The sequence below is a fragment of the Rhipicephalus sanguineus genome, chromosome 5, assembly GCF_013339695.2.
Source record: "Rhipicephalus sanguineus isolate Rsan-2018 chromosome 5, BIME_Rsan_1.4, whole genome shotgun sequence".
NCBI classification, from domain to species: Eukaryota; Metazoa; Arthropoda; class Arachnida; order Ixodida; family Ixodidae; genus Rhipicephalus; species Rhipicephalus sanguineus.
Window position 1 is genome coordinate 41,574,936 of NC_051180.1, and position 16,069 is coordinate 41,591,004.

Genomic DNA, 16,069 nt, shown 5'->3' on the forward strand with positions numbered 1-16,069 from the left:
TATTTGCGTGCTAACTTCAAATATGCAATTATTTTTCTAGTATGATGTGTAGTTTTTGAAATACAAAATATTTCATGTGCCTTTTTGGGGAGCAAGATTTTTTCTAAACTGAGTTAGCTACACAGTAAATCAGCATATCACTATAATCTGCAATCAGAACTGTGTGCAGTGCAACAAAAATGGATGTTATAAACACATTAGAACAAAAGTTATGGTATGTTGAACATTCACAAGTGAAATTCTAGCGTGAAATTGACTCACTCGCGAATGTTCAGCATACCATAACTTTTGTTCAAATGGGTTTAGAACATCCATTTTTGTTGCACTGCACACAGTTCTGATTGCAGAGTATCGTGATATGCTCATTTGCTTTGTAATGCAGTCAGCTTAGAAATAACCTTGCTCCCCAAAAGGCACATGAAATATTTTGTAATTTAAAGACTACACATCATAATAGAAAAATAATTGCATATTTGAAATCAGCACTCAAATATACATAAAGTCACCAAGTTTAATCGAAATCTATCAAGAAATAAAGAAAAATTTTTAAGAGCAGTGTCCCCCGTTAAAAAGACATTTTTTAAGAATTGCGGACCAGTTGGGTTCACATTATTTCATTAAAACTTGGATGATGCTAGAGCTTCGCCTTCAAGAGTAGAACGCAATAGTGTAATCTGGCTCCGTGCACCTTCAACCATGCCGCAAGGCAAGGAAGCTCATGCGCGTAACGTTGGCTGTTTCGCACTATCCTAGTATGTCTACTAGATGTACAGTTGCTAAGTGCCCACTACGCCATAATTCTTCCTTTTGCAAATTGGCAAAGTATCCACTGCTCATCTCTAAGGTGCCACGCGCACCTGTGCAGCTGCACACTTTGCAATGGGTGGGCAGCTTCAAACAAACCACTTGTTGCGCAATTCATTTGTTTTGACGCCTGGTGCGATTCTAGGATCCTGCTACGCAATATTACATGCGTTAAGGAGACTCTGCCCACTAGATGAAATTCTTATAGAGTTTTTTACGAAGCAGTTTCAGGCACTGGCATGGCTTTGTGGTAGAACACCTGCCTGCTTGCCATGCAGAAGGCCTGGGTTCAATTCTCACTCAGGCTGAAGATTTTTTTTTATAATTTATTTATTTGTATACATATCAAATTATCACTCACAGACAACGCAGATTTTTCGCTCGCCAACCAAATACTTTGACGCCGACACCGACATTGGAATGTCTGCGAAACGAGCTCTTTAATGCTATTGTGAGACCAGTTTAGAGTCGATACTGTTACAAGACTGAGGGTTTAAGAGCACTCATACTCAAGTATTTGAGCAGATGGGCTGCCTAGCCAGTTCATGTGCAAAATTTGTCACAGCATCACACCATTTCCCCAAGACATGAGAACAAGCCACTCACTTCCAGTCATACCAGGGGTTGTTGCAGTGGGCCGCGTAGGGCTTGCCTCGCGGCTTGTGCCCACTGGCGTGGGAATGCCAGATTTTCGGCGCACCCGTCCCGTGCCATCCGTGTGTGTAGACGAGTATGTAGCATAGCTCAGCCGAGAGGTGGGAGAGCCGGACCTGCTGCTTGCTGCACAGCACACATCATGCGCTTGTAATGCATGCACATGGCTTTCACTTGACAAGCAAGTCCTGCTTTTACTCCTGCCTCACACCTTTTTATTGCACTATTAACATCATTAATCTTTCAACTAACGCTCAAGTTCTCAACGTCGTAACACAGCTTTAGATGCATAGGTTTACACAATGCACACAAAAATCTGACAGCTGACAATTTCCCAGCACTGCTCCCCGAATAATACAACACAGTTTAGTGAAGCTCAATAAACGGGCCAAATATCACTTACGCTGTGACTGGGAAACACCCTTCGTCCGACTTCGACTAATTCGTTCAGGCGATGCTATCGTGCTTGACACGGTGTCAGCTCGTTTTGTTCCTGGACGAGCTGAAAAATTGAGGAGGGCAAGAATGAAAAGAAAAAAGGAATGCCAGTTTCAGAACAGCAACAGAAACACCCAGCTACGAATCACGAAACAAAGAAGTAAACAATGAAACAAAATGAAAAAAAAAATGATAAGACACGCCTTCTTCATGAGATCTTCCACTTAGCAGTGGAGGTGCTCAACTACCACGTATACCTCCTGTAATGCTATCACCACACTGTCATTTACAGCTTTCTGAATTTTTTTGTCAGTACTTTTTTCTTTTCTAAAGTTCCCATTTCAATATGATGCCTTTGCTGGTGTTGAGCAAGTGGTGCTGTGTAACAGAATCAGTGTGCTCCTTTTAGAATTAACAGTTCTCTAATTTCCTTTCCCCACCTCAAGGGGGGATGTGGGGCTAAAGGTCAACTTTTAAACTGCTGCACTAATTTTGATGAAAATTTCAGGGGTGGCTCATCTTCTTCAAATCAGGACATAGTATTCCACAATTTTCAGCACCCTAGCATGAGTACAAAAAAACCTGCAGCTGTTATAATGATCAACCATGTATGCTAACTTAGGAAAACTATCATTTAAAAAATAATGAAAATGTACCAGTTATTATTTTAAGTCCTCTAGAAGGTTTGTAGTGCAGGATAAGGCCAGTCACATTTTTTATTATGTTTATGTAAAAATGCCATTCCTTTAAAAGCGAAGATTATTTTTTTCCTTGTCACTTCATGTCAGACTAGTGAATTTTTTTTGTAAGTGTGTTAGAAACTACTTAGGGATCACAAAAGTATGTTATCTTGTTCCTGACAAAATTTCAGTTTAGAAACAACCTTGTAAGCAGCTTCTGGAGAAGCAGTTTGGCAAAACATGCTACTTATTTCAATGGTCAAAAAAATTTATCAAAGTGACTACCTGCATAAATACAGCCTTCCTCATCAACATGACACTGTTCTGTGACAATTTCATGCAATCGTCTTCATTTTTTCGCAGCTTTCGAGCTGTGAATGTTGCTCACAACACATGTTGGTCAAAAAACGGACCACGTGCTGATCGCAATGAACTCCCAGGAAAACAATCGTATACAAGTCGAATGCCACACAAACACAGGAGGACTAAAGGCCGAGACAGATGGTGCGATTTTCCATGCCATGTGCCGGCCGACGCGGTGGTGAGGGAGAGGGAATGGTGGCTGTCCGATGCTATGAAAGGTCACCATTCCGGTTTCCCCACCGCCGTGTCGGACGCCGCATCGCATGGAAAATCGTACAGTCTGTCTCGCCCTTAACGCAGAATCGGCGCAAAAGCAGCGGCAGATGGTCACGTGATAAGTTTCTGCCAATTTGAGCTTGTGGGGATTCGAAGCACGCCCGTAGCCTTTGCGCGGGGATTTGCCATCTGCTAACCCGTTTTCTCCCCGTTCCCTCCCGCGGCGGCAATGTGGCGCCATCTTGCGCCATGTGCCGCCGGGTTCTCGTTGTGGCGCTGTACGCGATCTCGGAATTCGCGAGATTCGGTGGGGTGCCGCCGAAAGGCAAATAAAGAGTTTGTGTGTTGTATTTGATTGAACACTGCGTTTCTGTCGCGCGGCGTTCGGCGCCCTCGTTGGCTGAACGCGCGCAGAGCGGTGCACGTACGTAAGCAGGCAACGGCACACGCCGCCCTGTGGCTCGCTAAGCCTGAACCCGCGGTGGTCTCTACTCCGGTGAGTTTTGAGGCTACCACAAGCTTCAGTTCCAGTTTTCCAGTGACTCTGCTGTCGGTGCGCAGTTCAAAAGGTGCCTTTTTAATTTATTTGTTTGTCCCCTGATGTACTCTCGACAGTAGGCCTTCCGTGAAAAAAAGAAAATGGGAAAAACAAACAATCTAACATGAGCACTCGCTCTGAGTTTGGCTTCTTGCCCACTTTGCAGCTGCGTCTTGAAAGGGGTGTTTCAGATAAGCTCTCCCCAACAAATTCACACCACCCTCTCGTAAAAAGAATTGTTTTACTTCTTTTCTGCTGTAGAGATGAGAACCAAACGTGGTGAGCACGTTCTTTGATCAACATCCATCCAAAACAACTCAAATTTGAAAACGCATATTTTTTTTCAAAAAGCCTGTTTTTAGCCCCACGTCCCCCCTCTTAAAAGAAAACCAACATACTCAAATACCCCACTTTATAGGTCTCTCTTATGGATTCATGAATTGTTTTTGTACCCATCTTGTATACTGACGTTTCACTCTACTCGCCACACAAAAATTTTCATCCTGTTTCATGAAACTAACAGCTGCTAACCCTTTTTTTTTGTGCCTAGCCCTTCTGGAGGGAGAAGGCAAGTCCTCATTCATAATGACATTTCAGTAGCTGTGCTGGCTGCCCACCATAAAGCTTAAGGGGGTACATGGCACTTGAAAAAAAGGTATTTTATTTCTTAATCGATTTTGATGAAACTTTCTGAGTATGTATGTTTGTGTGCTAATTTCAAATATTTAATTACTTTTCTAGTATGATGTGTAGTTCTTAAAATACAAAATATTTCATGTGTCTTTTGGGGAGCAAGATTTTTTCTAAACCGAGTTAGTTACAAAGTAAACCAGCATATCATGATAATCTGTAATCGGAACTGTGTGCAGTGCAACAAAAATGGATGTTCTAACACCATTAGAACAAAAGTTATGGCACGTTTTAACGAGTGAAATCCCAGCTTAAAAAGGACTCACTCGTGGATGTTCAACATGCCATAACTTTTGATCAAGTGGGTTTAGAACATCCATTTTTGTTGCACTGCACACAGTTCTGATTGCAGATTATTGTGATATGCTGATTTACTTCGTAACGCACTCAGTTTAGAAATAATCTTGCTCCCCAATAGGCACATGAAATATTTTGTATTTTAAAAACTACACATTATACTAGAGAAGTAATTGGATACTTGAAATCAGCACACAAATATCCATAAAATTGGTAAGTTTCATCAAAATCGATCAAGAAATGAAGAAAAAATTTTAAGAACAGTGTCCCCCCTTAAGAAGGTAAATCTGGTCTTTGCACAATGACAATACACAACTACTGCCACGCTGCTAAGAGCTACAGACGCTTAACTGTTGTTGCCAGAAAATTAGGATACAAATGGAAGGAAAAGGTAGACAGAGCAGTGTAAAGAGAGACAGGAAAGACAGAGTAAAAAGAAAAGTCTTTTCCCGGCTAGGTTCAGCGTTCCGAGGTGCAGTATTCATGAAGTCGCGGCCCAAGTAGCATGTTGTGCTTAGTCAAAGGGCCCTAAAAGTCCTTGCACTCACTGTCAGCTCAACTACCACCTCACTTTTCACCATTTCTGCTAAGCCATGCACAGCTAAGCCATGCAAAGATATCAAGGCACAGTCCAAACCCCTCAAATCCCCCATGTGCTCAAATCCACAGTGTCAGAGCAGACTAAATATCTGCAGATGCCCCTCTTAAGGAAGCATTTCTAAGGTGCCCATCGAAGTAGGTACGCAAGGACACTTACGCAGCGACGCTCCTGTGCCTCTGTTTTGTGCTGTGGTGAAGGCACGCGCTCGTGCCCTTCTCGCTGCCCCCAAGTCAATGGCGCTATTGGATCGAACTAAGAAAAAGATGGCAAACAAAAATGAGAAAAACAAAACAAAAATATGAGGCAACTGAGGATTCAAACAAAAGAAATTTAAACACGAAAAGAAATGAAGTATGAGAAGAGAAACTGAAGAAAAAATACTAAACAAAGTAGGTTGGTAGATGATCATAACACCAATTACTAGATGAATCCAGCCTTGACTCAAGGCCTGATAAACCAGCGTGTGTCATGATGATAAACTTGTATTGAGCAGACGTTTTCGTACTATGGTGGGAGACCTTCCCTAGTCCAGGAAGCCTTGGTGCCAAGCCATTCTCTTTGCCCGGTCCACCAGCTTGCACTGGTCATCTGGGCGGGTGCCGGTCAGCTGGTGCTCCCACTGCTCGGTGGAGGGTTGGGTGGTAGGGGTAAGGTGTGTGGACATTCTCACATCATACGAGATCGTGTACAGGGTGTTGTGCAGGGCTTGCACCTATAACGATACTGTGTAGAATACATGGCATGTACGGGGGGTTCCATCTGGATATGTGCTGGTCTGCTGCTGCCCGAGTACAACCGTTTGTTCTCTCGTAAGTGAACGGTTTGGCAATGGGTGCGGCCCGCGGTTTAGACGACACCGACTTAGGATGTCTGTGTAGTGCTGTGGTACTGCCCACAATAATTAGCCAATGTATAGTGGGAAGGGGAATCGAAATGTTGTCGGCATCCCAAATGGCAAACTCACCGGAGGCACTCCTGGTGTTGTTGTAGACTGGCACACCAGACCTCCGCCCCAGAGTTGCGCTTCCACTCCCAGGCCTGTTCGCCCAAAGATAATTACACATAAGCAACGGCATATAAGTACAACATATTCACGGTGAAAAAAAAAAAAGAAAAGACCAATGCCTCCACGAACAAGAAGTACAGCCTTTCCTGCAAGACATTCTGCTTAGGTTCATACCACAAGCCTTCTTGTTCCATAGCCTAGCATGTTTTTGAACCCGATTGACAAGAAAAGAAAAGATCTAAATTATATCTTGCGCATGTGACGAGTATAAGATGTCAAAGCCTTTCAGCCTTGTGGTTATTACAACGTGGCCCACAAGTGTGGAAGTGCAGGCCAGTTGGTGTGGCACTGCCAATGACTGGCACTATTTTGTCCTCGCATCGTAATCAACTCACAAGCTTTAGTAGACATTCATAGTAACTAGACCCAACACATTTGGTGCAACTTAGGTGGTCTATAGTATCATTCACACTGTTGATGACAAGAGGTGGCTAATTAGGGCATTGGATGCTTGGGTACCATGTGCCTAAATTGCAATTCGATTATGCCCTGGGTTCCCTTAGTACACAAAATTTTGTATTCCGCCTTCATCAGAATGCATCTGCTGCACATAGAATCAAACCCGCAACCTCATGCTCAGCTGTGCAATGCCACACACCACGAAAGCTACAAGCTATGAAAGGGGCGAGAGAAGGAAATGGTGAATGCCTCAGTATCCCATACCTGAGGTTCTCCATGGATCCATGGCTGGACACTGAGTGCTTCAGGGGCCGGCCTTGTGCGCTGTTGAGCGAGTTGCTGCTTGAGGAGTTGCTCATGCACAGCTCGCCCTGCAACATGCGCTGCTTGCTACTGTCCAGCGAGTTGAGCAGCACATCCGCCTGCTCCTTGAAGTGGTCCGCAAAGCCCCAAAAGGCCCTGCAAAGGTCGAGTGCCATGTGCATCGAGCGCTACAAGTGGCTAACATGCAACAGTAGTTGAACGGGTCTCAAGGTCGAGGTGCGGCATGATCAGAAAGGTTGAGAACCCAGACGCCAAGCTGCACTTTTCCCTCGCTGCACTGATAGCTGAGGCAGCTCCACTTGCCAATTGTTCGACATGACTTACACAGTGTTGCAGCTAGGGCAATTCATGGTGTTCACGCATGTAAATAGTATGTGGACATAATGCTGCTCAGGGTAATTTAATGCTTACCAGCATGGCCACCAAGCATTAAAGAATAAAAAATTAAGGACCCTGCAATAAAACCTGCACTTTTAGCAAAAATGTATCAAACCAAAAAGCCAGAACATCAAAAATGATTAGCCCATACACATTTCTGGCAAATGACGTTAGCCACAAAAGCCAGAGGCTTGTGCCCTACAATTCTACAAAGCATTTCTTGCTGAATACATGCCAGATCTCCAAGTGTTTGTTTCTGCCTCTTTGCAACAGCTCCTGGACTAATGAGCTTTTAGAAATAGTAAATTTCTAATGTATGCCATACTTCTATGAGGTGGTTATCACTTTCCAAAACAGAGAGGATAGTTGCTGTTAGTGCAAGCATGTCTACAGCTCCGTTTCCATGAGCGGTTGCCATACCTGACTTGCATCAGTATAACACTGAAAAAAAATTTTTTTTCGTGCCGAAACCATAACGTAGTTATGTGAAATGTTACGACTACAAGACGCACCGCAATGGGAGCATGGATAAATTCTGACCGCCTGAGGTTCTTTAACAGAAACTTAAATTTAAGTACATGGGTATTTTTGTATTCTGCCCCCGTTGAAATGCGGCTGCCCTGAATGGGAATCAAAGCCTGCCTTGGCAGCGCTGCCAAGGCAGGTTTCCGCAGTGAAGTGGGGCTCTCTAGCAGATTGTGTTTCTTATGGCTAATTTTATTTGAACATCTTTAAAACAGCACAAAAATGACATGGACAAAAGAAGATAGAAAGACCAACATCAGCGCTGTGGTTTATCCTATCTTCTTTTGTCCATGTCGTTTTTGCGCTGTTTTCAAGATGTTCAAGAACTATCACCAACTAACTAGCCACCAGCTGTCAATTTTTCTATGGCAAATTTTACGCCTGCTAAGGCACGCAAGAAAGATCCATGCAGAGGGCGAGAACACCCACTTGCGTGAAAAGGCACGGGCTTCCGGGTCGGCATCGCTGATTCCCTTCTTGATGGCCTCCTGTAGGATAGCGATGTGCCTTTCCAGGGTGTGCGTAGGCCATGTGTGCAGCAACTGGTCAAGGAACTCAAAGCACGACCTGCGCAGAACACAACAGCCAGATTATGCTGAAATTGTGCAAGGGCCGTGCAATGAGCCACACCTTTTGAGACAGCACGGGCCTCAGTTTAGTAAATAGCTCAAACTGACATTTAGTGCTTCTTAAAGGGACACTAAAGGCAAATATTAAGTCGATGTGGATTGTTGAAATAGTGTTCCAGAAACCTCGTTGTGCTTATCTCATGCCAAGAAAATTCTTACTTTGAAAGAAAACCCCGTTTTAGTGGTGTGTGTACCATTAGCGCAATTCAAACTGCTCGCATCCGAGAAACGCCTCCTAATATCGCCATATCCGCCTTTCACTCGTTTTATTGCCCAACAGCTGGCGCTGCAGTGCAACAAAGCAAGGGGCTTTAGCAAGGCACAGCCCGGCAAAAACGACACAGGGATATCATCAAGAAGTTTTTTTTTTGCATGAATCAGACTGAAACACACTAGTTGCATTTTATTCAGTCTTGTAATGCAGTGAAATGTTCTTATCTGTGCCGAGAAGTTTGAGTAGTTGTGATTAATTGTACTGAGGCCCTCCTAGATCATTGGGCTTGTGTTCGAGAATGTCCCACTAGTGGCGCAAATAGTGTCCTACATTAACCTTGATTTCTTGTTTACTAAAGCGCTTCTGCATATAATGTTGACGTTTCAGATGTTCTCATGCGCTGACCTTTCACTCTGACAAACTTATTTGCCTATAGTGTCCCTTTAAAGTACTCAAACAATGTGCTGTAGTAGATTAGCTTATAGGTGATCCTATGATTTAGTCCTGCCTGCTAATACAGATTGGCAAGAATCTCTTGTTACTTGTAAAAACAAGTGTTTTTCCTGCATTCTTCTCATTATCACCTTTATTATCACTGTGCATATGCGAAATGCCCATTGAAAAGCTGGAAGAAAAAGAATGTTGCCCTCTTAGCATTGAAAATGGCATGCTTTATAAACTGAATTGCATTTGGCATGTGGGCATAATGTATGTCCCTCAAAGCAGCCTGCTAGCCAACCAAATAGAGTATAATATACGATAGTCAACTCACATCTTAAAAAATGACACAAAGCTTGCGTCTTCAGCAAAGCAAAAGCCCGAGTGCAAAATTAATGCATAATTATGCTGATAAAAATACTCACCTTCTGATGTCCTTGGACTTTGAACTTAAGTTCATTGTAATCACTGGTATCAGCCGACTAACATGAGTGTGCTAAAAGAAAAGCCAAAGGAATGCAAAAAGGTAATTTTAATCATCAGTGGCGTAAACAAAAGAGTGCAACACAGTTCGATGTGGTTTGCAACATTAAAGGTGCATTGTAGGGACTGGCTTTTTGCAATATGCATGCTACCAACAGCGAGTAAGACACAGGATAAGACTTTTATTAATAGGTCATGCTAAGGACCAGCGGTTTAGCAGCAGAACTTCCACTTCTACACGTTAAATGGCCAGAGGACCATTCATAAAAGTCATGACCACAAGAACACAACAGTGGGCTTTGTAGCTCTCAGATGTGTGAGAAGATTGCCCTTGTGCACGGCTGTCCGCAAATGTTGGACTGAACAACTGTAAATAAGAGCTTTTTTTTTGGTTCAGACTGTTCAGGATGCTCCACTATGCTCAACAGAAGTCGACTGCAACAGGGTGCTTTCCGCTTATATAACCTTATGAGACCATTCTGCTCTGCTGGTCCATGCGGTCAATGAGAGAAAGCTGATCAAGTTGCAACAATCTTGTGACACTTGTGCAACTACTGCATAGTACTAAGTCTACTTTTCAAGGGTAACAGAAACGCTAACACTGTGAGAAGAAGTACAAATCAAAGAGTTCAATTCACCTGAATGATGAACCTCACTGTGACAATGCCGGACGTGGACATAATCTTGGCACTATTGGGGATTAAGTTTATGAGCGCTGGAAGTACTGCTTCGGAGAAATGGTCGAGTTTATGACCCAATTGCTGGGATAAATAACTGCAATAAATGAGAAAAAAATTGATGTATATAAACAAAAGAACTTATTACACAAAATAAAACTTGCACTAACTGAAAATTCTACACAGAGCAACACACACATAAAAAAGATATGCAAACGCACTAGCATTCTAATGTAACACACAGTTACGTTATGTCAGCACAGACCTCTCACTACAGTCTGGTGCTACTCTTATGGCAATGTTGTCAGCAGCACTGAAAACACGCCAAGGTCAGCAGTACATCGGAAGCACTCAGCTAACATGTAAAAGCCTTCAGTGCTCACAGTCCAGGAGTGGAAGTCCACATCTGAATTCAGAGAACCGTGTAAAAAAAGAAACTAAGCAACATGAACTGCTGATGTTGGTATGTGCCCATTGAGCACTTGGACGAAGTCGCAAATGTTTTAAATTGGATTATCATGAGGCCTAATAATAGTAATTGCTGGGGTTTTGCAAGCCAAAATCAAGACGTGATTACGAGGCATTGTGTAGTGGGGGGCTCCAGATCAATTCCAATCGATATAGGGTGTTAATACGGGCTTGTTGGCACATACTGAACTTTAGAAAAACAGCGCTAAGACGGGACAGAAAGAAGCGACATTGTCAGCACATGGCCTTGTCACTTCTTTTTATGTCCCGTCTTAGCGCTGCTTTTCCGAAGTTCAATTTCGACCACCCGTTGTTCTTTAACGTGCACCTAAATCTGAGCGCACGGGTGTTCTTTGCAGTTCGCCCCCACCAAAATGACGCCGCTGTGGCTGGTAGTTGAATCGATACGATCGAGCTTAGCAACAAGACACCTTGCGTGCTAAGCTACCACACAGGGTATCGCGAGACCTAAGATATCAAACTGAATTAGACAAGTTGTCTTAAAGCCATAGGCACGGTTGTTATGAACGAAAATATAACACCCTTAATGCTCATATTGCCATGCTTTCTAAAAGTACCACCAAATGCTCTTGCCTTTGACAGCAAAGGCACAGAGCAGGGAAACTGCCATCATGAATATGACATGCAAGAAATGAGGGAGAGGGAGTACAGCCCACGCAACTCACGCGATAGTGATGCAGGCCTCCCTGACCACTTGTGACCTTAAGTCCCTAACCAGAACCTGGAATGAAGGCTCCAAGAGCCTCAAACTGGTGAAGAGCTCCTCATAGTCCGCAGCACCTGCTATCAGTAGGCTGCGAAGGTGCCGCAGCTGCAACAAAGAGAAGCATAGCATTGAAGACCGACAACACATCATAAGACAAGCACTCGCAGCACTTGTTTCATCTTGTTTATTCCGATCTACGTCTTTTCGTTGCACTGCTCTATCGTTAACGTAATCTACCTCATCCAAGTTGCTATAATACTCATGCGTAGTATGAACAATGAAAGTATGAACGTCCGGCCGTGCTCAAACTGTACAAGACAATCAGAACAATTACTGCAATGATTCTGCTTTGGGATCTTGCTCATTTCCAGAGTACTAAATGTTTTCTGCTAATAATATTTTCATGCTCATTCTCATGTTTAGGAAATTTTAAAAACACGAGGAAAAACATATTGACCGGACTGATAAACAACATTCATTAAAATATACTATACTTAACAAAAGTAGCAGAAGCTGCTGAGTTACTCTTTCAATTTTTACCATGATTAAGCAAATATGTACACGTATGCTATAAAAGGCACCAACACCTATGGAACTACAACGTGCAAAAGAAAAGCAACTGCAGAACTTTACATGTGACTCAATTGACAACATCAGATCTGCTTATGTTAGTGCTGTGCACCTGCAGATTCACTTTACCAAGTGCCGATACCTTGGTACACAAGCATATTTCTATATTTCACGCCAACTGGCATATAATCGAAGTGGCTCTATCATAGCTCTCGGTATCATGCTCAGCAGCACAGTGATGCAGGGGACGTATACTTGACCAATCAACTACTAGAATATCTTGATGGATGCTGACTGACTAAAAGCCACTGGGTAGGATGCTTGTCACATCAATGAGAACACACACTGAACCATACATATTGCACAAAAGCAAAGGTATCCCCAAAAATTGTGGTGGACTGGTGGAGAAAGAGGTCACAGCTATTTTTAAAGTGTGCGATGAAAATAAAAGCCCAGTTTTGTTTTTGCCAACAACGAGCACATGCCATGATTGCACATGACAAACTTACCACGTCCACTCTTCTCTCCCAGTCAGTATTTGTATCAGACAGAACCTGCCTGATCTTCGTAAGTTCATGTTCCAGTTCCTTCGCTGAGTAAAGCTGATAACAGAAAAAAAAAAGTTATGCAGTGAATACAGCACGGGTATGTGCATATCTGTAACGATAACTGTGTTATCTGTTGTGTCCAGCTGCACACTACTCTGACCCCTGTGTATGTGGATCTACTCCAAAGAACAACATTCAACGTGAGCGTACAAATCTTTGAAGGAGCATCACAAATCTCCCGATTCACTTCGCAGTTTTACGTGCACTGTCACTTGCTGTCCTTTACATTTCCTTTTGTAACAAATTGTATCACTGTACAGCGACCCTACACCTGCTGTGGCTGCTAAGAGGCAGCTGGCAGTACGATGTAAATAATAAATATTTCGGGCCTTGAATGCAAGAAAAATTTCACTCGAACCGAAATGCTCAAAGGGCAGCCCAAGGTTTACAACTGGTCCAGCACTATTAACTTCTAAAGAAGGTGAACCGATTTTTAGGTGATGAGCAACCAATTGAACATTGTTTAACGTGTTATTCAGTTAAAAAAAAAGCGTGTTCAAGCAATCATGATTAAGCACTTCAGCACTTGTCCTCAACTACAATGTCATAAGCACTAAAGAAGGAGCAGACAATGCAAATTAAACATGTCCATACAAACATATTTGACTTGGAATAACAGGAGGCTGAGCTAGTTGGTAAGGATTCAATGTAGGAGAGAGTAGTAGGTGCACACTTAAAAGAAAAGAGAACCAGGTGCGCACCTCTTCCAAAACCTCATCAGACCTACCTGTGTTTTTGGAACATCTTCAAATGCTCTGATGAACATCTCTTCATCTACAGCTCCTGCATTCGCTGATGAAAGGAAAAGACATTTGCATAAACATAGCTTAAATGCTCTCACAGAGCGGCTACAATCTGTGAGCGCTGCACATAAGTTGGGCTTAGCTATGTGTGCAATGAGATCAAGGACTGCCGAATAGTATATGGTTACCAAGCTTTTGTCAAGCTTTAGACCAATACCTTTTAGGATTGTTTCTTGAAAATCAGAAAGGTACTAATTATACATGCAGTGCTCAGTTACTTTGCGGCATGACTGACATGTAGACAGCTGCTGATGACCTGGAGAAAATTTGCAGAAAACATGTTCTATGCGATCACTGCCCTGTCATGCATCCTGCATGGATGGTAGTCATAGCCAAACTTAAAAGTTGCGTCAACTTTAAACAAAGCTCCAAAGATATTTTCTTAAAATACAAATAGAAAAAAAGAGAAAAACTCGAGGGCTAAGGCCTGTTCATATGTGCTTCAACTATCTGCGGCTAATACGCCATTTGTTTACAGTTTACAAAAAGCGAGCCTCAAACTGAGCACTCACTTATTCCACTATAAACAGCTAACAACCTGACAGCTACTGCACATCTATACATGGTGCCAATGACACAAACAACAGCAGAGATTCAGAAAATTGACTAAAACAGAAATAGTATGTTTGCCGTTATTCCTTGATGGTAAGCCCTGCACCAACCTACAGGCACCCACTGTATTGAAATCTCATTTGATACTCTTCCTAATGACCAATTTCCTGCAGGTCAAGAAACGAACTGCTGGTGCTTCATACTACATAATGTTTGCCATAAGAGCTCTGAAATACTGTGTTAAGCAGCAAGAAATACGGCAGTAAGGGCCCCAACTCCCTCATTCACAAATTTTTATCTACTTTCAATCACAAGAGTGTCTATTGGAACAGGCCAACTACTTAAATTCTGGAAATGTTCTTACATTAAGGAGTGCTGTAGTGGCCACAGCTATGAATAATGTAATTCCACCAAGACAAACAAGAATGGAAAAAGCGCTGACGTATTCAACGCTGACAGAAAATGTGAACTAAACATAAGCGGGCTATGGCACGCACAGTATGATGGTGGAAGTTCAAAACTGTACAGGAATTTCATTATCCAACAACTAAGTCATGTGACAAGAGAGTGCGTTAATTGAGCAAGCAAACAACAAGCTGACTTCACAAACATCTGGAAAAAGGAGCACAAGGTAGGCAAAGTTGCTCTGGGCTCAATTTTTATTGCTTCTGCCCTCCTTTCTTTTTTTCTCTTTGTTAGAGCGAAAGCATTAGGACAATAGTAAAAATAATTGCTATCCTGCTAACTATTATCCAAATAGTTTAATAAAAGGTCAGCTTAGTTCTTACAATAAGTGGAACAGGACCTAAAGGACATGTGGTTAAATAACAGCCTTTGCACTGGACATGCATGTAAGCTTATGATCTGATAAAGGTAATTTTACATACACTCAACATACATTTCGTAGCGTACTTTTTTCATACATGTTGCACGCAGAGATTATCCACACATTGTTATGCATACATCAGAATGATTTTCAAAATGCAACACAAAACAGTGTGCATTAAAATCTCGTAGGAGCACATTTACTTGTAAGAGATGCCATGGTTTATCAGAGATGTTTTTAGGTTGTGTTTATGAGGTGTATTAAAATAAATTTTTTTTCTAATGCACTTTGCTACATGTACTTCTGACGTATTTGTGACGTGAAACGTGAAAGCAGGAGCAAATTTTTATACATGCACATGCACAGAAAATGCCAAGGCACAATTAAGTGTTAGAAACATGTTAGATACCTGATACAGCGGCCTTAACAGGAGGAGCGCCTTTCAAGCTATGCTTTCTGGTGAGTGCTTGGCAAAGAAAAAGAAAAGAGTTGTTAACACAGGTAAACAAAAAAGGAATAGGAAAACAAACACAAATAAACAAAACATAAGAATATTGCTCCAATCGCTCAGAAGAAGGTGCAGCTCGTTATCTCCCAACCAACAAAAATATGTCTCCCGTCAAATTTCTAATCAAATGGTTTGGTATGTCCCTGCAATGGCCAACCCGTTGTTTATAGTAATCAACCTCTTACCTTGAAACTAACAAAAATAGTGTTGTGAAACACTTTATCAGTCTGATTTATCAGACTGATTCAGACTGATTCAGTGCATCTATTTAATGCCCCTACAAGGTTCAAGCAATGCTACTTTGATGGTTGTGTGGAAGATCAGAAAACAGAACTCATTTAATTAAGGCTGAAAAAAGCTCGTGAAGCACCTTAACCATTGCTGCGCATTGTATTTGCTTGCACTTGGTTTTGCAAATATTTTTGGTTTGAGCACAAAGGTACCACATTCTCTCCCCTTGAACTGAGATTACCGAAGGGTTTGGTAATAACTTGTGCTGTTAGGATGGTTTAACAACCAAAATAAAAAATGCCTGCAGGTTCCCAATACCTCGAACAAGACAAAAGACAACAGCAATTCCATGGGTTACACTA

The 16,069-nt window shown here is 42.3% G+C and overlaps 1 protein-coding gene across 7 annotated transcripts in view; it reads right to left on the minus strand.

The window, feature by feature from the left end:
• Positions 1-16,069, minus strand: part of LOC119393546 (CLIP-associating protein 1-A) — a 154,308-nt gene that overhangs the window by 24,238 nt on the left and 114,001 nt on the right. For 4 of the 7 annotated variants that reach the window (XM_037660629.1, XM_037660626.1, XM_037660633.2 and 1 more), the window contains 12 exons: positions 15,378-15,434; positions 13,515-13,579; positions 12,689-12,781; positions 11,569-11,714; positions 10,376-10,511; positions 9,680-9,750; positions 8,403-8,540; positions 7,011-7,205; positions 6,246-6,319; positions 5,438-5,533; positions 1,862-1,960; positions 1,411-1,584 (listed from right to left, as the gene is read on the minus strand). In XM_037660629.1, the coding sequence (XP_037516557.1) occupies positions 1,411-1,584; positions 1,862-1,960; positions 5,438-5,533; positions 6,246-6,319; positions 7,011-7,205; positions 8,403-8,540; positions 9,680-9,750; positions 10,376-10,511; positions 11,569-11,714; positions 12,689-12,781; positions 13,515-13,579; positions 15,378-15,434 (1,344 nt within the window). The remainder of the gene's footprint in view (positions 1-1,410; positions 1,585-1,861; positions 1,961-5,437; positions 5,534-6,245; positions 6,320-7,010; positions 7,206-8,402; positions 8,541-9,679; positions 9,751-10,375; positions 10,512-11,568; positions 11,715-12,688; positions 12,782-13,514; positions 13,580-15,377; positions 15,435-16,069) is intronic. The other 3 variants (XM_037660631.1, XM_037660630.1, XM_037660632.1) reach the window with 2 other exon arrangements.